Consider the following 27873-nt stretch of genomic DNA (forward strand, 5'->3'; position numbering starts at 1 on the left):
CACCGCTACATCTACAACCAAGCTCGATACATCTAACCTTATGTCTCAACACCGCTACATCTACAACCAAGCTCGATACATCTAGCCTTATGTCTCAACACCGCTACATCTACAACTAAGCTCGATACATCTAACCTTATGTCTCAACACCGATACATTTACAACCAAGATCGATACATCTAACCTTATGTCTCAACACCGCTACATCTACAACCAAGCTCGATACATCTAACCTTATGTCTCAACACCGATACATCTACAACCAAGCTCGATACATCTAACTTTATGTCTCAACACCGCTACATCTACAACCAAGCTCGATACATCTAACTTTATGTCTCAACACCGATACATCTACAACCAAGCTCGATACATCTAACATTATGTCTCAACACCGCTACATCTACAACCAAGATCGATACATCTAGCCTTATGTCTCAACACCGATACATCTACAACCAAGCTCGATACATCTAACATTATGTCTCCACACCGATACATCTACAACCAAGATCGATACATCTAGCCTTATGTCTCAACACCGCTACATCTACAACCAAGCTCGATACATCTAACCTTATGTCTCAACACCGCTACATCTACAACCAAGATCGATACAACATCTTACCTTATGTCTCAACACCGCTACATCTACAACCAAGCTCGATACATCTAACCTTATGTCTCAACACCGCTACATCTACAACCAAGCTCGATACATCTAACCTTATGTCTCAACACCGATACATCTACAACCAAGCTCGATACATCTAACATTATGTCTCAACACCGCTACATCTACAACCAAGATCGATACATCTAGCCTTATGTCTCAGCACCGCTACATCTACAACCAAGCTCGATACATCTAACCTGATGTCTCAACACCGCTACATCTACAACCAAGCTCGATACATCTAACCTTATGTCTCAACACCGCTACATCTACAAACCAAGATCGATACAACATCTTACCTTATGTCTCAACACCGCTACATCTACAACCAAGCTCGATACATCTAACCTTATGTCTCAACACTGCTACATCTACAACCAAGCTCGATACATCTAACCTGATGTCTCAACACCGCTACATCTACAACCAAGCTCGATACATCTAACCTTATGTCTCAACACCGCTACATCTACAACTAAGCTCGATACAACATCTAACCTTATGTCTCAACACCGCTACATCTACAACCAAGATTGATACATCTAACCTTATGTCTCAACACCGCTACATCTACAACCAAGCTCGATACAACATCTAGCCTTATGTCTCAACACCGCTACATCTACAACCAAGCTCGATACATCTAGCCTTATGTCTCAACACCGCTACATCTACAACTAAGCTCGATACATCTAACCTTATGTCTCAACACCGCTACATCTACAACCAAGCTCGATACATCTAACCTTATGTCTCAACACCGATACATCTACAACCAAGCTCGATACATCTAACTTTATGTCTCAACACCGCTACATCTACAACCAAGCTCGATACATCTAACCTTATGTCTCAACACCGATACATCTACAACCAAGCTCGATACATCTAACATTATGTCTCAACACCGCTACATCTACAACCAAGATCGATACATCTAGCCTTATGTCTCAGCACCGCTACATCTACAACCAAGCTCGATACATCTAACCTGATGTCTCAACACCGCTACATCTACAACCAAGCTCGATACATCTAACCTTATGTCTCAACACCGCTACATCTACAACCAAGCTCGATACATCTAACCTTATGTCTCAACACCGCTACATCTACAACCAAGATTGATACATCTAACCTTATGTCTCAACACCTCTACATCTACAACCAAGCTCGATACAACATCTAAACTTATGTCTCAACACCGCTACATCTACAACCAAGCTCGATACAACATCTAGCCTTATGTCTCAACACCGCTACATTTACAACCAAGCTCGATACAACATCTAGCCTTATGTCTCAACACCGCTACATCTACAACTAAGCTCGATACAACATCTAACCTTACGTCTCAACACCGCTACATCTACAACCAAGCTCGATACAACATCTAGCCTTATGTCTCAACACCGCTACATCTACAACCAAGATCGATACAACATCTAACCTTATGTCTCAACACTGCTACATTTACAACCAAGCTCGATACAACATCTAACCTTGTGTCTCAACACCGATACATCTACAACCAAGCTCGATACAACATCTAACCTTATGTCTCAACACCGTTACATCTACAACCAAGCTCGATACAACATCTAACCTTATGTCTCAACACCGCTACATTTACAACCAAGCTCGATACAACATCTAACCTTGCGTCTCAACACCGATACATCTACAACCAGGCTCGATACATCATCTAACCTTATGTCTCAACACCGCTACATTTACAACCAAGGCTCGATACAACATCTAGCCTTATGTCTCAGCACCGCTACATCTACAACCAAGCTCGATACATCTAACCTTATGTCTCAACACTGCTACATCTACAACCAAGTTTCGATACAACATCTAGCCTTATGTCTCAGCACTGCTACATCTACAACCAAGCTCGATACAACATCTAGCCTTATGTCTCAACACCGCTACATCTACAACCAAGCTCGATACAACATCTAGCCTTATGTCTCAACACCGCTACATCTACAACCAAGCTCGATACATCTAACCTTATGTCTCAACACCGCTACATCTACAACCAAGCTCGATACATCTAACCTTATGTCTCAACACCGCTACATCTACAACCAAGCTCGATACAACATCTAGCCTTATGTCTCAACACCGCTACATCTACAACCAAGCTCGATACATCTACCTTATGTCTCAACACCGCTACATCTACAACCAAGCTCGATACATCTAGCCTTATGTCTCAACACCGCTACATCTACAACCAAGCTCGATATATCTGGACTTATGTCTCAACACCGCTACATCTACAACCAAGCTCGATACATCTAACCTTATGTCTCAGCAACGCTACATCTACAACCAAGATTGATAGAACATCTAACCTTATGTCTCAACACCGCTACATCTACAACCAAGATTGATAGAACATCTAACCTTATGTCTCAACACCTCTACATCTACAACCAAGCTCGATACAACATCTAAACTTATGTCTCAACACCGCTACATCTACAACCAAGCTCGATACAACATCTAGCCTTATGTCTCAACACCGCTACATTTACAACCAAGCTCGATACAACATCTAAACTTATGTCTCAACACAGCTACATCTACAACCAAGCTCGATACAACATCTTGCATTATGTATCAACACCGCTACATCTACAACCAAGCTCGATACATCTAACCTTATGTCTAAACACCACTACATTACAACCAAGCTCGATACATCTAACCTTATGTCTCAACACCGCTACATCTACAACCAAGCTCGATACAACATCTAGCCTTATGTCTCAACACCGCTACATTTACAACCAAGCTCGATACAACATCTAGCCTTATGTCTCAACACCGCTACATCTACAACTAAGCTCGATACAACATCTAACCTTATGTCTCAACACCGCTACATCTACAACCAAGCTCGATACAACATCTAGCCTTATGTCTCAACACCGCTACATCTACAACCAAGATCGATACAACATCTAACCTTATGTCTCAACACCGCTACATTTACAACCAAGCTCGATACAACATCTAACCTTGTGTCTCAACACCGATACATCTACAACCAAGCTCGATACAACATCTAACCTTATGTCTCAACACCGTTACATCTACAACCAAGCTCGATACAACATCTAACCTTATGTCTCAACACCGCTACATTTACAACCAAGCTCGATACAACATCTAACCTTGCGTCTCAACACCGATACATCTACAACCAAGCTCGATACAACATCTAACCTTATGTCTCAACACCGCTACATTTACAACCAAGCTCGATACAACATCTAGCCTTATGTCTCAGCACCGCTACATCTACAACCAAGCTCGATACATCTAACCTTATGTCTCAACACCGCTACATCTACAACCAAGCTCGATACAACATCTAGCCTTATGTCTCAGCACCGCTACATCTACAACCAAGCTCGATACAACATCTAGCCTTATGTCTCAACACCGCTACCTCTACAACCAAGCTCGATACAACATCTAGCCTTATGTCTCAACACCGCTACATCTACAACCAAGCTCGATACATCTAACCTTATGTCTCAACACCGCTACATCTACAACCAAGCTCGATACATCTAACCTTATGTCTCAACACCGCTACATCTACAACCAAGCTCGATACAACATCTAGCCTTATGTCTCAACACCGCTACATCTACAACCAAGCTCGATACATCTACCCTTATGTCTCAACACCGCTACATCTACAACCAAGCTCGATACATCTAGCCTTATGTCTCAACACCGCTACATCTACAACCAAGCTCGATATATCTAGACTTATGTCTCAACACCGCTACATCTACAACCAAGCTCGATACATCTAACCTTATGTCTCAGCAACGCTACATCTACAACCAAGCTCGATACATCTAACCTTATGTCTCAACACCGCTACATCTACAACCAAGATTGATAGAACATCTAACCTTATGTCTCAACACCGCTACATCTACAACCAAGATTGATAGAACATCTAACCTTATGTCTCAACACCTCTACATCTACAACCAAGCTCGATACAACATCTAAACTTATGTCTCAACACCGCTACATCTACAACCAAGCTCGATACAACATCTAGCCTTATGTCTCAACACCGCTACATTTACAACCAAGCTCGATACAACATCTAAACTTATGTCTCAACACAGCTACATCTACAACCAAGCTCGATACAACATCTTGCATTATGTATCAACACCGCTACATCTACAACCAAGCTCGATACATCTAACCTTATGTCTAAACACCACTACATTACAACCAAGCTCGATACATCTAACCTTATGTCTCAACACCGCTACATCTACAACCAAGCTCGATACATCTAACCTTATGTCTCAACACCGCTACATTTACAACCAAGCTCGATACAACATCTTACCTTATGTCTCAACACCGCTACATTTACAACCAAGCTCGATACAACATCTAACCTTATGTCTCAACACCGCTACATCTACAACTAAGCTCGATACATCTAACCTTATGTCTCAGCACCGCTACATCTACAACCAAGCTCGATACATCTAACCTTATGTCTCAACACCGCTACATCTACAACCAAGCTCGATACAACATCTAGCCTTATGTCTCAGCACCGCTACATCTACAACCAAGTTTCGATACAACATCTAGCCTTATGTCTCAACACCGCTACATCTACAACCAAGCTCGATACAACATCTAGCCTTATGTCTCAACACCGCTACATCTACAACCAAGCTCGATACATCTAACCTTATGTCTCAACACCGCTACATCTACAACCAAGCTCGATACATCTAACCTTATGTCTCAACACCGCTACATCTACAACCAAGCTCGATACAACATCTAGCCTTATGTCTCAACACCGCTACATCTACAACCAAGCTCGATACATCTACCCTTATGTCTCAACACCGCTACATCTACAACCAAGCTCGATACATCTAGCCTTATGTCTCAACACCGCTACATCTACAACCAAGCTCGATATATCTAGACTTATGTCTCAACACCGCTACATCTACAACCAAGCTCGATACATCTAACCTTATGTCTCAACACCGCTACATCTACAACCAAGATTGATAGAACATCTAACCTTATGTCTCAACACCGCTACATCTACAACCAAGATTGATAGAACATCTAACCTTATGTCTCAACACCTCTACATCTACAACCAAGCTCGATACAACATCTAAACTTATGTCTCAACACCGCTACATCTACAACCAAGCTCGATACAACATCTAGCCTTATGTCTCAACACCGCTACATTTACAACCAAGCTCGATACAACATCTAAACTTATGTCTCAACACAGCTACATCTACAACCAAGCTCGATACAACATCTTGCATTATGTATCAACACCGCTACATCTACAACCAAGCTCGATACATCTAACCTTATGTCTAAACACCACTACATTACAACCAAGCTCGATACATCTAACCTTATGTCTCAACACCGCTACATCTACAACCAAGCTCGATACATCTAACCTTATGTCTCAACACCGCTACATTTACAACCAAGCTCGATACAACATCTTACCTTATGTCTCAACACCGCTACATTTACAACCAAGCTCGATACAACATCTAACCTTATGTCTCAACACCGCTACATTTACAACCAAGCTCGATACAACATCTTACCTTATGTCTCAACACCGCTACATTTACAACCAAGCTCGATACAACATCTAACCTTGTGTCTCAACACCGATATATTTACAACCAAGCTCGATGCAACATCTAACCTTGTGTCTCAACACCGATATAACACCCATTTTCGTGCCATCAGTATCAACACAACATCTATACTAATTTTCTCAAGGTTGATGAAATATTTCGCCTTCGCTTCTTATACTTGAATTCGGTTCTAAAACCTTTCTATCAGCAAGATATTAAACAAAAGTAAGCAGCCAACACTGAAACACGTATCCAACATATATTATTTCTCATCAAAGGATCCACCACAAAGGGTAAGTGAATTATAATTGTGTATTATGAAACGTAACTAATTGTGAATTTACTACACGTTTAACAACCTAAAAAAGAAAATAATACATTAATGAAGTGAACTTTAAGTAAAACCTCATTAGAAGCCAGTACTCTCATAAATGAAGTGAGTCAAAATGTAGTGTGATTAAAATACATTGAATCAACAGCTGGACACTCTCGTTACCAGTAACATTCGTGAACCCAGTAACGCCGCACGAGACAAGTTTAACTAAATAAATTTGAACTAGGCCTAAATCCACATACTATTTTTTAAAATAACATATATTTTTCATGAATTTAAAAACGAGAAAAGAAATAATCGAATTAAATAAAATATTCAACATTATTCTTAGGCATTACAACGAATAACTTTAATAAAACTAGGAAACATTAAGTCTTACATTGTGTAGTAGACTTCTGTCGTGAAACAACACTTAGCAAATAAGCGTCTTATTTACATCCTTAACACAGATTCAAAGCCCTGTTATTGTTTTTAATATCGATTCAATACCCCACTTGTTTTATTAATTGTGATACAACGCTCTACTCACGTATTTAGTATCGATTCAATACCTCACTTGTTTTATTAATTGTGACACAACGCTCTACTCACATATTTAATATCGATTCAATACCGTACTTGTTTTATTAATTGTGACACAACGCTCTACTCACATATTTAATATCGATTCAATACCCCACTTGTTTTATTAATTGTGACACAACGCTCTACTCACATATTTAATATCGATTCAATACCCCACTTGTTTTATTAATTGTGACACAACGCTCTACTGACATATTTAATATCGATTCAATACCGTACTTGTTTTATTAATTGTGACACAACGCTCTACTCACATATTTAGTATCGATTCAATACCGTACTTGTTTTATTAATTGTGATACAACGCTCTACTCACATATTTAATATCGATTCAATACCCCACTTGTTTTATTAATTGTGACACAACGCTCTACTGACATATTTAATATCGATTCAATACCGTACTTGTTTTATTAATTGTGACACAACGCTCTACTCACATATTTAATATCGATTCAACACCCCACTTGTTTTATTAATTGTGACACAACGCTCTACTCACATATTTAATATCGATTCAATACCCCACTTGTTTTATTAATTGTGACACAACGCTCTACTCACATATTTAATATCGATTCAATACCCCACTTGTTTTATTAATTGTGATACAACGCTCTACTCACGTATTTAATATCGATTCAATACCGTACTTGTTTTATTAATTGTGACACAACGCTCTACTCACATATTTAATATCGATTCAATACCGTACTTGTTTTATTAATTGTGACACAACGCTCTACTCACATATTTAATATCGATTCAATACCCCACTTGTTTTATTAATTGTGACACAACGCTCTACTCACATATTTAATATCGATTCAATACCCCACTTGTTTTATTAATTGTGATACAACGCTCTACTGACATATTTAATATCGATTCAATACCTCACTTGTTTTATTAATTGTGATACAACGCTCTACTCACATATTTAGTATCGATTCAATACCGTACTTGTTTTATTAATTGTGACACAACGCTCTACTCACATATTTAGTATCGATTCAATACCCCACTTGTTTTATTAATTGTGACACAACGCTCTACTCACATATTTAGTATCGATTCAATACCCCACTTGTTTTATTAACTGTAACACAACGCTCGACTCACATATTTAATATCGATCAATACAACTTGGTACAACGACACACTTCGATGTTTTTCATCTCGGTACAAAATATCATATCCTTACTCGAAACTAATTCTTGTTTTCAGCTCTGACTTATCATGAACTACAAATACTTCAATCATTAAATTAATTTTTAGTTAACGTTTTTAATCTCTATGTAACACAATTATTTATCACTTTCTATATCAGTATAATACCCTAACTTTAGTACTTGAGATATCCACTGTACAGTACTCTAACATTAGTACTTGAGATATCCACAGTACAGTACTCTAACATTAGTACTTGAGATATCCACAGTACAATACCCTAACATTAGTACTTGAGATATCCACAGTACAATATTCTAACATGAGTACTTGAGATATCCACAGCACAATACCCTAACATTAGTACTTGAGATATCCACTGTACAGTACTCTAACATTAGTACTTGAGATATCCACTGTACAGTACTCTAACATTAGTACTTGAGATATCCACAGTACAGTACTCTAACATTAGTACTTGAGATATCCACAGTACAATACTCCAACATTAGTACTTGAGATATCCACAGTACAATATTCTAACATTAGTACTTGAGATATCCACAGTACAATATTCTAACATTAGTACTTGAGATATCCACAGTACAATACCCTAACATTAGTACTTGAGATATCCACAGTACAATATTCTAACATTAGTACTTGAGATATCCACAGTACAATACCCTAACATTAGTACTTGAGATATCCACTGTACAGTACTCCAACATTAGTACTTGAGATATCCACAGTACAATACCCTAACATTAGTACTTGAGATATCCACAGTACAATACTCTAACATTAGTACTTGAGATATCCACTGTACAGCACTCTAACTTTAGTACTTGAGATATCCACAGTACAATACCCTAACATTAGTACTTGAGATATCCACTGTACAATACCCTAACATTAGTACTTGAGATATCCACTGTACAGTACTCTAACATTAGTACTTGAGATATCCACTGTACAGTACTCCAACATTAGTACTTGAGATATCCACAGTACAGTACTCTAACATTAGTACTTGAGATATCCACAGTACAGTACCCTAACATTAGTACTTGAGATATCCACAGTACAGTACTCTAACATTAGTACTTGAGATATCCACAGTACAGTACTCTAACATTAGTACTTGAGATATCCACTGTACAGTACTCTAACATTAGTACTTGAGATATCCACTGTACAGTTCTCTAACATTAGTACTTGAGATATCCACTGTACAGTTCTCTAACATTAGTACTTGAGATATCCACTGTACAGTACTCTAACATTAGTACTTGAGATATCCACAGTACAGTACTCTAACATTAGTACTTGAGATATCCACAGTACAGTACTCTAACATTAGTACTTGAGATATCCACTCTACAGTACTCTAACATTAGTACTTGAGATATCCACTCTACAGTACTCGAACATTAGTACTTGAGATATCCACTCTACAGTACTCTAAGATTAGTACTTGAGAACCATAGAGTACAATTTTGATCACTTATTTTAGTAATAACTCACCGTATTTTCAGTTCAAAAATACTCGTAAAATACAACTCATTCGATGATTAATCTCAATATAACAACTGTTTTTATTCTTAACCCTCGTAGAATACAATAATTACAGTCACTAATCTCAGTACATATTTTTATCAGTTCTTAACCCTCGTAGAATACAATAATTACAGTCACTAATCTCAGTATATATTTTTATCAGTTCTTAACCCTCGTAGAATACAATAATTACAGTCACTAATCTCAGTACATATTTTATCAGTTCTTAACCCTCGTAGAATACAATAATTACAGTCACTAATCTCAGTATATATTTTTATCAGTTCTTAACCCTCGTAAAATACAATAATTACAGTCACTAATCTCAGTACATATTTTATCAGTTCTTAACCCTCGTAGAATACAATAATTACAGTCACTAATCTCAGGACATATTTTTATCAGTTCTTAACCCTCGTAGAATACCGTGAAATCAGTCAGTGATCTCGGTACAACTGCCTGATTTACGTTATTAATCTCTGAGATTTTAACACTAATACAAATCCTTTTCTACCTCAGCTCTCAGTTTTTTGATCTCCAACGTCAACTCTTCACACTGCTGGGTGTACTGCCACTTGCATGTCTTTTCACTCTCAACAATTTGCACTAGATGTAGGTGTTTCTGTTCCAATTCTTCCTTCTGTAGCACTATTTTGCTGAAACTACGTGAAATGTATTTTCAAATGACAGTTTTCTGTTAAATACTTAATCTCTCTAACACACTGACAATCAAAACAGTAAACTTTAAATAAGTTATTTGTAAAGGTTTCGAATCTCAGTTGTACACTTTCAGCGTTTTTCAGTTTTCTATTACTGTTATATTTTTCTTGTTAGCTTTTGTCTCTCTCAAGACGAAGGGAGGGGAACCCGTGATTTGCTTCATGAAATCATGAAACGGTAATTCAAATTTCAGTTTAATAAACACCTGGTGTTTGTTGTTCAATATTTTAATAAACGCCTGGTGTTTGTTGTTCAATATTTCAATAAACTTATGGTGTTTATTGTTCTGTCTTTAATTTAATGGGAATATTGTGCTTATTGTATTCTGTCTTTGGTTTAACAGATGTTTAAGTAGATCCACTAATGTGTAAGGTATGTTACTGTTAAAGTAGATCCACTAATGTGTAAGGTACGTTACTGTTTAAGTAGATCCACTAATGTGTAAAATATGTTACTGTTTAAGTAGATCCACTAATGTATAAAGTACGTTACTGTTTAAGTAGATCCACTAATGTGTAAGGTATGTTACTGTTTAAGTAGATCCACTAATGTGTAAAGTACGTTACTGTGTAAGTAGATCCACTAATGTGTAAGGTATGTCACTGTGTAAGTAAATCCACTAATGTGTAAGGTATGTTACTGTTTAAGTAGATCCACTACTGTGTAAAGTACGTTACTGTGTAAGTAGATCCACTACTGTGTAAAGTACGTTACTGTGTAAGTAGATCCACTAATGTGTAAGGTATGTCACTGTTTAAGTAGATCCACTAATGTATAAAGTACGTTACTGTGTAAGTAGATCCACTAATGTATAAAGTACGTTACTGTGTAAGTAGATCCACTAATGTGTAAAGTACGTTACTGTGTAAATAGATCCACTAATGTGTAAGGTATGTCACTGTGTAAGTAGATCCACTAATGTGTAAAGTACGTTACTGTGTAAGTAGATCCACTAATGTGTAAGGTATGTCACTGTTTAAGTAGATCCACTAATGTGTAAGGTATGTTACTGTGTAAGTAGATCCACTAATGTGTAAGGTATGTTACTGTGTAAGTACATCCACTAATGTATAAAATACTTTATTCTTTAAGTAGATCCACTAATGTGTAAGGTATGTTACTATGTAAGTAGATCCACTAATGTGTAAGGTATGTTACTGTTTAAGTAGATCCACTAATGTGTAAAGTACGTTACTGTTTAAATAGATCCACTAATGTGTAAAGTATGTCACTGTTTAAGTAGATCCACTAATGTGTAAGGTATGTCACTGTTTAAGTAGATCCACTAATGTATAAAGTTTGTTATTGTTTAAGTAGATCCACTAATGTGTATAGTACGTTACTGTTTAAGTAGATCCACTAATGTGTAAGGTACGTTACTGTTTAAGTAGATCCACTAATGTGTAAGGTACGTTACTGTTTAAGTATATCCACTAATGTATAAAATACTTTATTCTTTAAGTAGATCCACTAATGTGTAAGGTATGTTACTATGTAAGTAGATCCACTAATGTGTAAAGTACGTTACTGTTTAAGTAGATCCACTAATGTATAAAATACTTTATTCTTTAAGTAGATCCACTAATGTGTAAGGTATGTTACTATGTAAGTAGATCCACTAATGTGTAAGGTATGTTACTATGTAAGTAGATCCACTAATGTGTAAGGTATGTTACTGTTTAAGTAGATCCACTAATGTGTAAAGTACGTTACTGTTTAAATAGATCCACTAATGTGTAAAGTATGTCACTGTTTAACTAGATCCACTAATGTGTAAGGTATGTCACTGTTTAACTAGATCCACTAATGTGTAAGGTATATCACTGTTTAAGTAGATCCACTAATGTGTAAGGTATGTCACTGTTTAAGTAGATCCACTAATGTATAAAGTTTGTTATTGTTTAAGTAGATCCACTAATGTGTATAGTACGTTACTGTTTAAGTAGATCCACTAATGTGTAAGGTACGTTACTGTTTAAGTAGATCCACTAATGTGTAAGGTACGTTACTGTTTAAGTATATCCACTAATGTGTAAGGTACGTTACTGTTTAAGTAGATCCATTAATGTGTAAGGTATGTTACTGTGTAAGTAGATCCACTAATGTGTAAGGTATGTTACTGTGTAAGTACATCCACTAATGTATAAAATACGTTAATCTTTAAGTAGATCCACTAATGTGTAAGGTATGTTACTGTGTAAGTAGATCCACTAATGTGTAAGGTATGTTACTGTGTAAGTACATCCACTAATGTATAAAATACTTTATTCTTTAAGTAGATCCACTAATGTGCAAGGTATGTCACTGTGTAAGTACATCCACTAATGTATAAAATACGTTAATCTTTAAGTAGATCCACTAATGTGTAAGGTATGTTACTGTGTAAGTACATCCACTAATGTATAAAATACTTTATTCTTTAAGTAGATCCACTAATGTGCAAGGTATGTCACTGTGTAAGTACATCCACTAATGTATAAAATACGTTAATCTTTAAGTAGATCCACTAATGTGTAAGGTATGTTACTGTGTAAGTACATCCACTAATGTATAAAATACTTTATTCTTTAAGTAGATCCACTAATGTGCAAGGTATGTCACTGTGTAAGTACATCCACTAATGTATAAAATACGTTAATCTTTAAGTAGATCCACTAATGTGTAAGGTATGTTACTGTGTAAGTACATCCACTAATGTATAAAATACTTTATTCTTTAAGTAGATCCACTAATGTGTAAGGTATGTCACTGTTTAAGTAGATCCAATAATATATAAGTTATGTTACTGTGTAAATAGTATCATTAAAATATAAGGATTATTGTTCATAGTTTGTTTGTTGGTTTTATTTGTTTGTTTCTCTGAAATCGAAAGTTAATCTGTTTCCCTTAACTCTTTATCTGTACAGTTAATTATTAATTAATTAATATATCTAAACTATAGGAATAATTATTAAGTATTTTTAACTGATATCAAATACAAAGTGTCTTTAAATTAAATGAATAATATTACGTTCGTTAATTATTAATTACAAAACTTCTATAAAGCATTAACCACTTTAATTTCAACAGCATTTTAAAGTCGTTGGTTTTTTTTATTTGTCTTTCTTTTATTATTTTTTTCATCTCAAAAAGCTGTCACCAGGGGATTCCGTTATCAAAAGAATAAAGCTGGCGAGATACAGCTACTTGTTTTTAGGATATTCTAGCTTCCAGGTAGCTTGGAGACATAATCCCGTTTCTATTCTACTTAAGAGCATAATTTAGAAGGAGATTTTCAACAGCATGTCATCTTGAAGACCCGTCTTGAGTGTGGAAACTTCGTCTCTGAGAATCTATTACACTATTTCTGTCGGTATTACCTCTTTCTTGCTGCTGTGGCAGTTAGCGAATGGGTTATTGATCTGTTACACGGGCACATTAGTACACATCGATGGCTCGTTACTACAGTTCTTACAGTAATTACATTTTGCTTTCTTTCCAGGTAAAAGAAAATATTAAGATTACGTAAAAGCGACAGTAATGTATAGCTAAGACTAGTCACGTGACAGTCCACATCTGAAGACACTGGCGTAAGTTGTTGTTGTTGTTTTCAGTTTTAAAACTTAAAAATACTGTTAGTGGTTAATTTGATAACATATTTAGATAAATCGAAACTGTTGAAAGCAAATCCATTATACCTGGCGTTCTCGACTGCATGAATCCAAGCGTTGCATTCGGACTCGGTTTCGGCTTTAAACTCGTATTTTCTAGAACCTTCTTTACGATAGCTGATGGTAAAACAGTACTAGAGGGAAAAAAAAACAACGAAATAATATGTGGGAAAAGATAGAAATGTATCTAAACAGCAGTGAAGTAGTTAAATGCGATTCAAATTTGTTATTTTGTTGCATAATTGTATTCCTCGAATTTCTCATCAAAATATCCGAGGGCTATCCGTTCTAACTGTTCCAAATTTTAAAGTGATGGACAAGAGGAAAGGCGGATAGTCAATATCACTCACCGCCAACTCCTGAACCACCACTATGCTACTATAACTACTACTATTTTACGAAAAGAAATACTTTTACTAATAACACCTCCATAACTGAAAGGACAAGCATGTTTGTTAAAGGAATTCGAACCTGCTACTAGCAGACTTTGAGTTGTATGATCTAACAATATTCAGACATGCATTAATAGTGGTCCGATGGAACTTTAAAAAACTAATACATGCGAAAAATAAATGAAAGGTACAGTTTACATAAATTAATTTTGTGGAAGGAAACAAATTGTATTTTGTCCCGCTGCTCCAACGGTGTACAGGCACGGGACGGGTACACTACATTCTACTGGCTTCTTATTTTACAGTACCTCTTATTATTAAAATAATATGTGAAAATAAGATTAGTTTTAATATGATAGTGGGGAGCGAGCGAGGGAGATGTTATGCCACATAACCTTTGTATCAGAGTCATTGTGCTTTTGACAAAAAAAGTTTGGAAGTCATTGCTGTAACCACCAGGCTATGCCAGGGCTTTACTTTAGCAGTGGATCCTACGAAGGAAAGTATATATCATAAAATTAGTTTTCAATCGTCTAATTTATCAACATCTTTGTTATGAGAGTGAGATACATCCACTACAAGTTAATCTATAGTTAATATATATTGTAATAGTAATTAGAATTCTACTAATGCTCACCCCGCTAAAGTGAGAAGAAAAAAAAAACAGGATTACAACATAAATCAAAGAGGTAAAACAATATTTAGGTAATATAAGTTCGATTTCCAGTTGTAGTCCTTAACATGTTAGTGTTAAAAAACTTGTAAAAATTGATTTCAACTGTTATTAATTCATGCACAAATAAATATAACTTCCATATGAATTTCAGGTTCATAGTCATAAAACAGTGTATCTTATTGTCTTTGTTCTTTTAATGGTCCTCAGTGTAAAATACATGTTTCCCTTTCGCAAGGTACAGATGTCACATTCTGTTTGAGTGACATCATAAAGCTGGATGACGAAGCTATTAATCATCTTCGATTGCTTCTTTCCACCTGTAGTGGTAACAACTCTTGTACTCTCTCATCACCTTTCCTTCTAGTAACTTAGTAACCAAACAACTTAACTTATAGTCCTCGTATCGACTCTCTTTCTAATAACTTAACTTATAGTCCTCGTATTGACTTTCTTTCTAATAACATAGCAATCAAACAACTTAACTTATAGTCCTCGTATCGTCTCTCTTTCTAATAACTTAACTTATAGTCCTCGTATTGACTTTCTTTCTAATAACTTAACTTATAGTCCTCGTATCGACTCTCTTTCTAATAACTTAACTTATAGTCCTCGTATTGACTTTCTTTCTAATAACATAGCAATCAAACAACTTAACTTATAGTCCTCGTATCGTCTCTCTTTCTAATAACTTAACTTATAGTCCTCGTATTGACTTTCTTTCTAATAACTTAGCAATCAAACAACTTAACTTATAGTCCTCGTATCGTCTCTCTTTCTAATAACTTAACTTTAGTCCTCGTATTGACTTTCTTTCTAATAACTTAGCAATCAAACAACTTAACTTATAGTCCTCGTATCGTCTCTCTTTCTAATAACTTAACTTTAGTCCTCGTATCGTCTCTCTTTCTAATAACCTAACTTATAGTCCTCGTATCGTCTCTCTTTCTGATTACTTAACTTTAGTCCTCGTATCGTCTCTCTTTCTAATAGCTTAACTTTAGTCCTCGTATCGTCTCTCTTTCTAATAACTTAACTTATAGTCCTCGTATCGTCTCTCTTTCTAATAACTTAATTTATAGTCCTCGTATCGTCTTTCTTTCTAATAACTTAACTTTAGTCCTCGTATCGTCTCTCTTTCTAATAACTTAACTTTAGTCCTCCTGCCCACAGTAAACAGAATAGCACAAGGACTGTTGTTTTCTCAAATTTTTACTTTTTCCGCTTAAACGGAGTAAAATATTGTTGATGTTCTCAGTTTCCATGGTAACCCAAGCAGGATGTACCTCAACTGCTCGGCATTCGTCTTGTATTACAGAGTAGCTGGTCTGTTAATGACGTCATACTTCGAAAAATCAATACATCTCCCAACTTTAATTTTATCGTAATTGAAAAGGAGACACCCATACCAGAGAACTGACCAAAGACATCGTAAAGTAGTGACATAAATACCACAGCATGAACTTTCCTTTGGTATTATAAAGGACATCCAACTCAATTATTATACACAGATTACTTACAAACAAATTGAACCATCATCCAAACCTGATGTGTCAGGGTCTAAACTTGTGCATTACAAATGTGCAAAACATGACCTTACATTCGTTTTATTCTGCATGTTATTAACACTTGAGGCTAACAATGAAACAATTAATAAGAACAATGTTCGTCTTTACATTATATACATGAATAACAACAATATTATTTCATGGACTACTAACCCCCTTAATAAGAACAATGTTCGTCTTTACATTATATACATGAATAACAACAATATTATTTCATGGACTACTAACCCCCTTAATAAGAACAATGTTCGTCTTTACATTATATACATGAATAACAACAATATTATTTCATGGACTACTAACCCCCTTAATAAGAACAATGTTCGTCTTTACATTATATACATCAATAACAACAATATTATTTCATGGACTACTAACCCCCTTAATAAGAACAATGTTCGTCTTTACATTATATACATGAATAACAACAATATTATTTCATGGAATACTAACCCCCTTAATAAGAACAATGATCGTCTTTACATTATACACATGAATAATAACAATATTATTTCATGGACTACTAACCCCTTAATAAGAACAATGTTCGTCTTTACATTATATACATGAATAACAACAATATTATTTCATGGACTACTAACCCCTTAATAAGAACAATGTTCGTTTTACATTATATACATGAATAACAACAATATTATTTCATGGACTACTAACCCCCTTGATAAGAACAATGTTCGTTTTTACATTATACACATGAATAGCAACAATATTATTTCATGGACTACTAACCCCTTAATAAGAACAATGTTCGTCTTTACATTATATACATGAATAACAACAATATTATTTCATGGAATACTAACCCCCTTAATAAGAACAATGATCGTCTTTACATTATACACATGAATAATAACAATATTATTTCATGGACTACTAACCCCTTAATAAGAACAATGTTCGTCTTTACATTATATACATGAATAACAACAATATTATTTCATGGACTACTAACCCCTTAATAAGAACAATGTTCGTTTTTACATTATATACATGAATAACAACAATATTATTTCATGGACTACTAACCCCCTTGATAAGAACAATGTTCGTTTTTACATTATATACATGAATAACAACAATATTATTTCATGGACTACTAACCCCCTTGATAAGAACAATGTTCGTTTTTACATTATATACATGAATAACAACAATATTATTTCATGGACTACTAACCCCCTTAATAAGAACAATGTTCGTTTTTACATTATATACATGAATAGCAACAATATTATTTCATGGACTACTAACCCCTTAATAAGAACAATGTTCGTCTTTACATCATATACATGAATAACAACAATATTATTTCATGGACTACTAACCCCTTAATAAGAACAATGTTCGTCTTTACATTATATACATGAATAACAACAAAATTATTTCATGGACTACTAACCCCCTTGATAAGAACAATGTTCGTCTTTACATTATATACATGAATAACAACAATATTATTTCATGGACTACTAACCCCCTTGATAAGAACAATGTTCGTCTTTACATTATATACATGAATAACAACAATATTATTTCATGGACTACTAACCCCCTTGATAAGAACAATGTTCGTCTTTACATTATATACATGAATAACAACAATATTATTTCATGGACTACTAACCCCCTTAATAAGAACAATGATCGTCTTTACATTATATACATGAATAATAACAATATTATTTCATGGAATACTAACCCCTTAATAAGAACAATGTTCGTCTTTACATTATATACATGAATAACAACAATATTATTTCATGGACTGCTAACACCCTTAATAAGAACAATGTTCGTCTTTACATTATATACATGAATAACAACAATATTATTTCATGGACTACTAACCCCCTTGATAAGAACAATGTTCGTTTTTACATTATATACATGAATAACAACAATATTATTTCATGGACTACTAACCCCCTTAATAAGAACAATGTTCGTCTTTACATTATATACATGAATAACAACAATATTATTTCATGGACTACTAACCCCTTAATAAGAACAATGTTCGTCTTTACATTATATACATGAATAACAACAATATTATTTCATGGACTACTAACCCCCTTAATAAGAACAATGTTCGTCTTTACATTATATACATGAATAACAACAATATTATTTCATGGACTACTAACCCCCTTGATAAGAACAATGATCGTCTTTACATTATATACATGAATAACAACAATATTATTTCATGGACTACTAACACCCTTAATAAGAACAATGTTCGTCTTTACATTATATACATGAATAACAACAATATTATTTCATGGACTACTAACCCCCTTGATAAGAACAATGTTCGTCTTTACATTATATACATGAATAACAACAATATTATTTCATGGACTACTAACCCCCTTAATAAGAACAATGATCGTCTTTACATTATATACATGAATAATAACAATATTATTTCATGGAATACTAACCCCTTAATAAGAACAATGTTCGTCTTTACATTATATACATGAATAACAACAATATTATTTCATGGACTACTAACCCCCTTGATAAGAACAATGTTCGTCTTTACATTATATACATGAATAACAACAATATTATTTCATGGACTACTAACCCCCTTAATAAGAACAATGATCGTCTTTACATTATATACATGAATAATAACAATATTATTTCATGGACTACTAACCCCCTTAATAAGAACAATGATCGTCTTTACATTATATACATGAATAATAACAATATTATTTCATGGACTACTAACCCTTAATAAAAAACAATGTTCGTCTTTACATTATATACATGAATAATAACAATATTATTTCATGGACTACTAACCCCTTAATAAAAACAATGTTCGTCTTTACATTATATACATGAATAATAACAATATTATTTCATGGACTACTAACCCCTTAATAAGAACAATGTTCGTTTTTACATTATATACATGAATAACAACAATATTATTTCATGGACTACTAACCCCCTTGATAAGAACAATGTTCGTCTTTACATTATATACATGAATAACAACAATATTATTTCATGGAATACTAACCCCATTAATAAGAACAATGATCGTCTTTACATTATATACATGAATAACAACAATATTATTTCATGGACTACTAACCCCCTTAATAAGAACAATGTTCGTCTTTACATTATATACATGAATAACAACAATATTATTTCATGGACTACTAACCCCTTAATAAGAACAATGTTCGTCTTTACATTATACACATGAATAATAACAATATTATTTCATGGACTACTAACCCCTTAATAAGAACAATGTTCGTCTTTACATTATATACATGAATAACAACAATATTATTTCATGGACTACTAACCCTTAATAAGAACAATGTTCGTCTTTACATTATATACATGAATAACAACAATATTATTTCATGGACTACTAACCCCTTGATAAGAACAATGTTCGTTTTACATTATATACATGAATAACAACAATATTATTTCATGGATTACTAACCCCCTTAATAAGAACAATGTTCGTTTTTACATTATATACATGAATAACAACAATATTATTTCATGGACTACTAACCCCCTTGATAAGAACAATGTTCGTTTTTACATTATACACATGAATAGCAACAATATTATTTCATGGACTACTAACCCCTTAATAAGAACAATGTTCGTCTTTACATTATATACATGAATAACAACAATATTATTTCATGGACTACTAACCCTTAATAAGAACAATGTTCGTCTTTACATTATATACATGAATAACAACAATATTATTTCATGGACTACTAACCCCCTTGATAAGAACAATGTTCGTCTTTACATTATATACATGAATAACAACAATATTATTTCATGGACTACTAACCCCCTTAATAAGAACAATGTTCGTTTTACATTATATACATGAATAACAACAATATTATTTCATGGACTACTAACCCCCTTGATAAGAACAATGTTTGTTTTTACATTATATACATGAATAACAACAATATTATTTCATGGACTACTAACCCCTTAATAAGAACAATGTTCGTCTTTACATTATATACATGAATAACAACAATATTATTTCATGGACTACTAACCCCCTTGATAAGAACAATGTTCGTCTTTACATTATATACATGAATAACAACAATATTATTTCATGGACTACTAACCCCCTTGATAAGAACAATGTTCGTTTTACATTATATACATGAATAACAACAATATTATTTCATGGACTACTAACCCCCTTAATAAGAACAATGTTCGTCTTTACATTATATACATGAATAACAACAATATTATTTCATGGACTACTAACCCCCTTAATAAGAACAATGTTCGTCTTTACATTATATAGATGAATAAGTTTCTTAAAAAGGTAAGATACTTAAAAATCTTAGAATGATAATGTAACATAGGAACTAATGAGAAAGTTCTCAGATCATAACAGAGAGTAAAATGTAAGTTTAAAGATGTACAGGAAACAAACAATAGTAGCATGAACAGAACAAAGATCAATACGTGAGTTTAAGATGTATTGGAAACAAGCAGCAGTTGTAAATACAGAACAGAGAAAAACACGTTTTTCGGAAACAAACAGTAGTAGCAAGTACAGGACAGAGATGAATACTAAAAAGACTGGAACTGTGATGAATACTAAAAAGACTGGAACTGTGATAAATACTAAAAAGACTGGAACTGTGATGAATATTAAAAACACTGGAACTGTGATGAATATTAAAAATACTGGAACTGTGATGAATATTAAAAATACTGGAACTGTGATGAATACTAAAAATACTGGAACTGTGATGAATATTAAAAATACTGGAACTGAAATGAATACTAAAAACACTGGAAGTGAGATGAATACTAAAAACACTGGAAGTGAGATGAATACTAAAAAGACTGGAGCTGAGATGAATACTATTAAGACTGGAACTGAGATGAATATTAAAAATATTGGAACTGACATGAATACTAAAAAGACTGGAGCTGAGATGAATACTATTAAGACTGGAACTGAGATGAATATTAAAAAGACTGGAACTGACATGAATACTAAAAAGACTGGAACTGAAATGAATACTAAAAAGACTGGAACTGACATGAATACTATGCTGAATGAATGAGAATCAAGATATAACAAATTTAACTACAGATAGAACATAAACTGAACAAATAGAGAATTGTTTATATTTAGGACACATGAGCACTGAAGATGATAAGAGAGAAGTGGAAAATTATAAAAAAATCGAAACAGCCAGGAGTGTATTTTATATGTACTGTCATTAAAAAACATAGCACAAATGAGACCACTCACATGTTATTTGTGGTCAACACGACAATATGGTGCTGAAACGTGGACAACATCTGAAGTTGTTGCTGAAAAGACTGAAGAATTTGAAATGGGAATCTATAGAGCAGTATAAAAGTATTCTGAATAGGACATGAAACAATCGAACCTTTATCAGAAATGATGAAAACGAAAATAACACTGTTATCAATTATCATGTGAATAATCTGGGCATGTGATTAGAAAAAACTAGAACACAAAGACTGTTGCTACAAGGAAACATTAATGGGAACAGAGGATGTTTGTTTGTTTGTTTGTTTTGGAATTTCGCACAAAGCTACTCGAGGGCTATCTGTGCTAGCCGTCCCTAATTTAGCAGTGTAAGACTAGAGGGAAGGCAGCTAGTCATCACCACCCACCGCTAACTCTTGGGCTACTCTTTTACCAACGAAAAGTGGGATTGACCGTCACATTATAACGCCCCCATGGCTGGGAGGGCGAGCATGTTTGGCGCGACACGGGCCCGAACCCGCGACCCTCGAATTACAAGTCGCGCGCCTTACGCGCTTGGCCATGCCGGGCCCAGGAAACAGAGGAAGTGACAGACAAATATTGAATGGGTAACATGAGAGATTGCGTAGAAACATCATGTTGTAACTGTGTTAGAATGTTGGAAAGAAAAGCACAATGGACTCCATGAAAGTCAACCTGGTGATGTAATGACTTTCAATCAGTTGTTATGGCAAGCTACATGGCGTTATGATAAATTTGTTTAACAAAAATGTAAGTAGTAACGTTACATTGTATTTATATGACAACCTTCTTAGAATCGTGGAACATTTTCCATACTAAATTAATATAATAAACCTTTTTTATGGCAGCATATAACATTTATTTAACAAAATACTTAGAAAGTTTCGTATTAAAGTTATACAAATGGTGGAGAAAATTATTTAAAATAAAATTGGAAGTATAGGAATGTATGCACGAGAAAAGTGAGAAAACAAGATAGGAATGGGCGTGTGGTAATAAAACTTCATTTGTATAACCTCACAAGAGGTCGTGTCCAACATCTGGTTCCCGTCTACTTCGTTTGTTCTTTTTATCCTGTATACAATAAGCCAGCTAGACTGAAATAACCATACTTATCTTTGCTTATCATACAATGGAAAGAGATTTTTGTGGATTGAATTGTTAGAGATAATACATCTATTGTAAAGTTTGTTTATACAATACCAGAAGAATCAGATGTTCTTTGATGTAGAATATAGTTCCTCTGTAGTGTATGACACAAAACCTGAGTGATTCACCCTTACAGTCAGAGCTCAAATTATAAATGCTTATAACGCTTTGAACTTTAAAAACTGTTCACAGCGAAATGATACTCTTGAACTGAGGTTTACAGGCAGAAAAAAACTAGTTCCGTTAGTTAGAACTACTTCCAAACTCCCACGCGACGTATTAAATTATTCATAAATACAAACTTGATTTAATATGCAATAAATATTACAAAGTCCTTTAAAAAGAGCGTAGCTTGTTTCCTAGCCCAGACAGCGAAGTTTCTTTTAAAACTAAATACGTTAGCATATATTCACAGTTTCCAGATCTTGTCAAAAATACCCTATACTATTCACAGTTTCTAGATCTTGTCACATATACCCCAGATCTTGCCACACACACCCTATACAATTCACAGTTTCCAGTTCTTGTCACACACACCCTATACTATTTACACTTTCCAGATCTTGTCACAAACACCCTGTACTATTTACAGTTTCCAGATCTTGTCACACACACCATATACTATTTACAGTTTCCAGATCTTGTCACACACACCATATACTATTCACAGTTTACAGATCTTGTCACACACACCCTATAATATTTACAGTTTTCAGATCTTCTCACACACACCCTATATTATTCACAGTTTTCAGATCTTGTCACACACTACCCAATACTATTCACAGTTTCCAGATCTTGTCACACACACCATATAATATTTACAGCTTCCAGATCTTGCCACACACACACCCTATACTATTTACAGTTTCCAGATCTTGTCATACACACCCTATACTATTTACAGCTTCCATATCTTGGCACACACACCCTATACTATTTACAGTTTCCAGATCTTGGCACACACACCCTATACTATTTACAGTTTCCAGATCTTGGCACACACACACCCTATAATATTTACAGTTTCCAGATCTTGGCACACACACCCTATACTATTTACAGTTTCCAGATCTTGGCACACACACCCTATACTATTTACAGTTTCCAGATCTTGGCACACACACCCTATACTATTTACAGTTTCCAGATCTTGTCACACACACCCTATACTATTCACAGTTTCCAGATCTTGTCACACACACCCTATACTATTCACAGTTTCCAGATCTTGTCACACACACCCTATACTATTCACAGTTTCCAGATCTTGTCACACACACCCTATACTATTCACAGTTTCCAGATCTTGTCACACACACCCTATACTATTCATAGTTTCCAGATCTTGTCACACACACCCTATGCTATTTACAGTTTCCAGATCTTGGCACACACACCCTATACTATTCACAGTTTCCAGATCTTGTCACACACACCCTATACTATTCACAGTTTCCAGATCTTGTCACACACACCCTATACTATTCACAGTTTTCAGATCTTGTCACACACACCATATACTATTTACAGTTTCCAGATCTTGTCATACACACCCTATACTATTTACAGCTTCCATATCTTGGCACACACACCCTATACTATTTACAGTTTCCAGATCTTGGCACACACACCCTATACTATTTACAGTTTCCAGATCTTGTCACACACACCCTATACTATTTACAGTTTCCAGATCTTGTCACACACACCCTATACTATTCACAGTTTCCAGATCTTGTCACACACACCCTATACTATTCACAGTTTCCAGATCTTGTCACACACACCATATACTATTTACAGTTTCCAGATCTTGGCACACACACATCCTATAATATTTACAGTTTCCAGATCTTGTCACACACACCATATACTATTTACAGTTTCCAGATCTTGGCACACACACATTCTATAATATTTACAGTTTCCAGATCTTGTCACACACACCCTATACTATTCACAGTTTCCAGATCTTGTCACACACACCCTATACTATTCACAGTTTCCAGATCTTGTCACACACACCCTATACTATTTACAGTTTCCAGATCTTGGCACACACACCCTATACTATTCACAGTTTCCAGATCTTGTCACACACACCCTATACTATTCACAGTTTCCAGATCTTGCCACACGTACCCTACACTATTCACAGTTTCCAGATCTGAATGTAAAAGTGAAAAAATTCAACCTAGCGTGGGTAAACGGCGGGAGGAACCATGACTACGTGTCATTTGAAATATCGATAGAATGCAATAAAACTCCCTCACAGAACAAAGTACCCTTCTCAGGAGATACGGCCGGATACGGGACAGCCTGTAACTAAACCTCCTCACGTGAAGAACACCAAAAACCCACGTGCTGAATTCGCCCCCACTACGTGTCCAAAGATAGGGGAAGTAAATCCCAGATTAGGGACTGTAACCCTTCAAACCGTGATGAGGACTTACCGAACTCGTCGACTATATAGGGGCCCGGCCGACCCTATATCAGAGCAGGTCATTTTAAAAATTTGGAAAGTTGTTTAATAGATAAAAGGTATGGTTTGGAGTCTTTGGTTGCCAGGACGACGGCCAAACCCAAGGGAAATGGTAGCTTCCGGGCGATTCCCTGGCGACGAGGAAAAGGAGAACAGCTTAACGTGAGGAATATGGGTATTGACGGGTACTTATTCTGACACCAGTTAACATACACAGAGTGAAACCTGTGCAACTGACATTGCTACCACTGAAGGTTGTAACCGAACAACACAGGTGAACGGCGTAAGTTATATTATCTAACGAGGAGAGTGTCGCCCACACCACGACGGTGGATGGTACCTACTACTCCCACACCACGACGGTGGATGGTACCTACTCTCACACCACGGCGGTGGATGGTACCTAGTCCCACACCACGACGGTGGATGGTACCTAGTCCCACACCACGACGGTGGATGGTACCTACTACTCCCACACCACGACGGTGGATGGTACCTACTCGACTAGTGACAGTCGCGGAACCACACAGGTGGACGACTCAAGTTATACAATCTCGCCTGACGAGAAAAATAACAGCCATATCATTGCGATGGATGACACTTATGAATTAAAAGAAGGAACAGACATTACCACAGAACGGGTAGTCACAACAGCGCTTGTTGACCTACTCGTAAGAAAAATGGCATGTGACTTGTGTCCACGTTGGTTAACGGCTTTTTTCCAAGTGAGCAACTCACCTGGCAAACAAACACAACTCGTTGGCACAAGCTCAATGTAAATTCTGTGGAAGAAATGATAGCAACCATCACGCTATCGCCTGTCATGTTCCAAAATGTCCCTATTGGCGAACTTTCATGTTCCAAAATGTCCCTATTGGCAAACTTTCATATTCCAAAATGTCCCTATTGGCGAACTTTCATGTTCCAAAATGTCCCTATTGGCGAACTGTCATGTTCCAAAATGTCCCTATTGGCGAACTTTCATGTTCTAAAATGTCCCTATTGGCGAACTTTCATGTTCCAAAATATCCCTATTGGCGAACTGTCATGTTCCAAAATGTCCCTATTGGCGAACTTTCATGTTCTAAAATGTCCCTATTGGCGAACTTTCATGTTCCAAAATGTCCCTATTGGCGAACTTTCATGTTCCAAAATATCCCTACCGGTGTACTTTTAGTTTCCAGCAGATTCCTACAGCTTCGGCGGCGAGATGTGCGAAATACAATTTAAGAATAGGTCGGGCTTATCTCAACATAAGAGTCTCCGGCATCCTACCATCAGAAATGCCGAACGAATACTATCTCAAGGAGTCAGGGAGCCGCCGGAACGCCCTCGCCGGGTAATATGGCCCGAGGAAGAAATACGAATCCTCCAGGGTGCGGAAGTAGAATACTTGAGCCGTAAGAATATCAGTGTTCTCTGTGCGAGACACTTGCCTGGAAAGACTCCTAAGCAAGTCTCGGATAAGCGCCGTACACCAGTAAGGTACAACCGCCTGTCCAGGTTGATTCAAATAATACCATGAGTCGTAGAGGTCCTGTTGGTGTCGTATAGTTTGAGGGACTGAATTGGAAAGGGGTACTTCTTCCTGAACAAAGTTCCAAATTATGTTCGTACCACAATCAACTGAGAGACCAGAAGGGACTCGATGAAGCAACATGGCAGGAGGTTGAAATAGTGACTAAACAATGGGTTGACGAGCTTTTCCATTTACAAGCGTCTTGGAACAATAAAATAACTTCCAAGCAGGCGATTAAAAGCCCAAAACCTGCTCGAAAAACCATACAAGAGGCGACTCCACTGAGTTTAACGTTTTAAAAGGTTCCAGAAAATGTTCGATTTAGAACGTAAATACCTAGCTAAGG

The 27873-nt window shown here is 35.5% G+C and overlaps 1 protein-coding gene across 1 annotated transcript in view; it reads right to left on the reverse strand.

Annotated features, from left to right (window-relative positions):
* The window catches only part of LOC143231746 (ras-specific guanine nucleotide-releasing factor 2-like), a 133634-nt gene that overhangs the window by 66045 nt on the left and 39716 nt on the right, over positions 1 to 27873 (reverse strand). Inside the window, 2 exon segments of the mRNA XM_076466378.1 lie at positions 10548 to 10695; positions 14431 to 14537. Coding sequence (XP_076322493.1) covers positions 10548 to 10695; positions 14431 to 14537 — 255 coding nt within the window.

Source organism: Tachypleus tridentatus, chromosome 11, assembly GCF_004210375.1.
Source record: "Tachypleus tridentatus isolate NWPU-2018 chromosome 11, ASM421037v1, whole genome shotgun sequence".
Classification (NCBI taxonomy): Eukaryota; Metazoa; Arthropoda; class Merostomata; order Xiphosura; family Limulidae; genus Tachypleus; species Tachypleus tridentatus.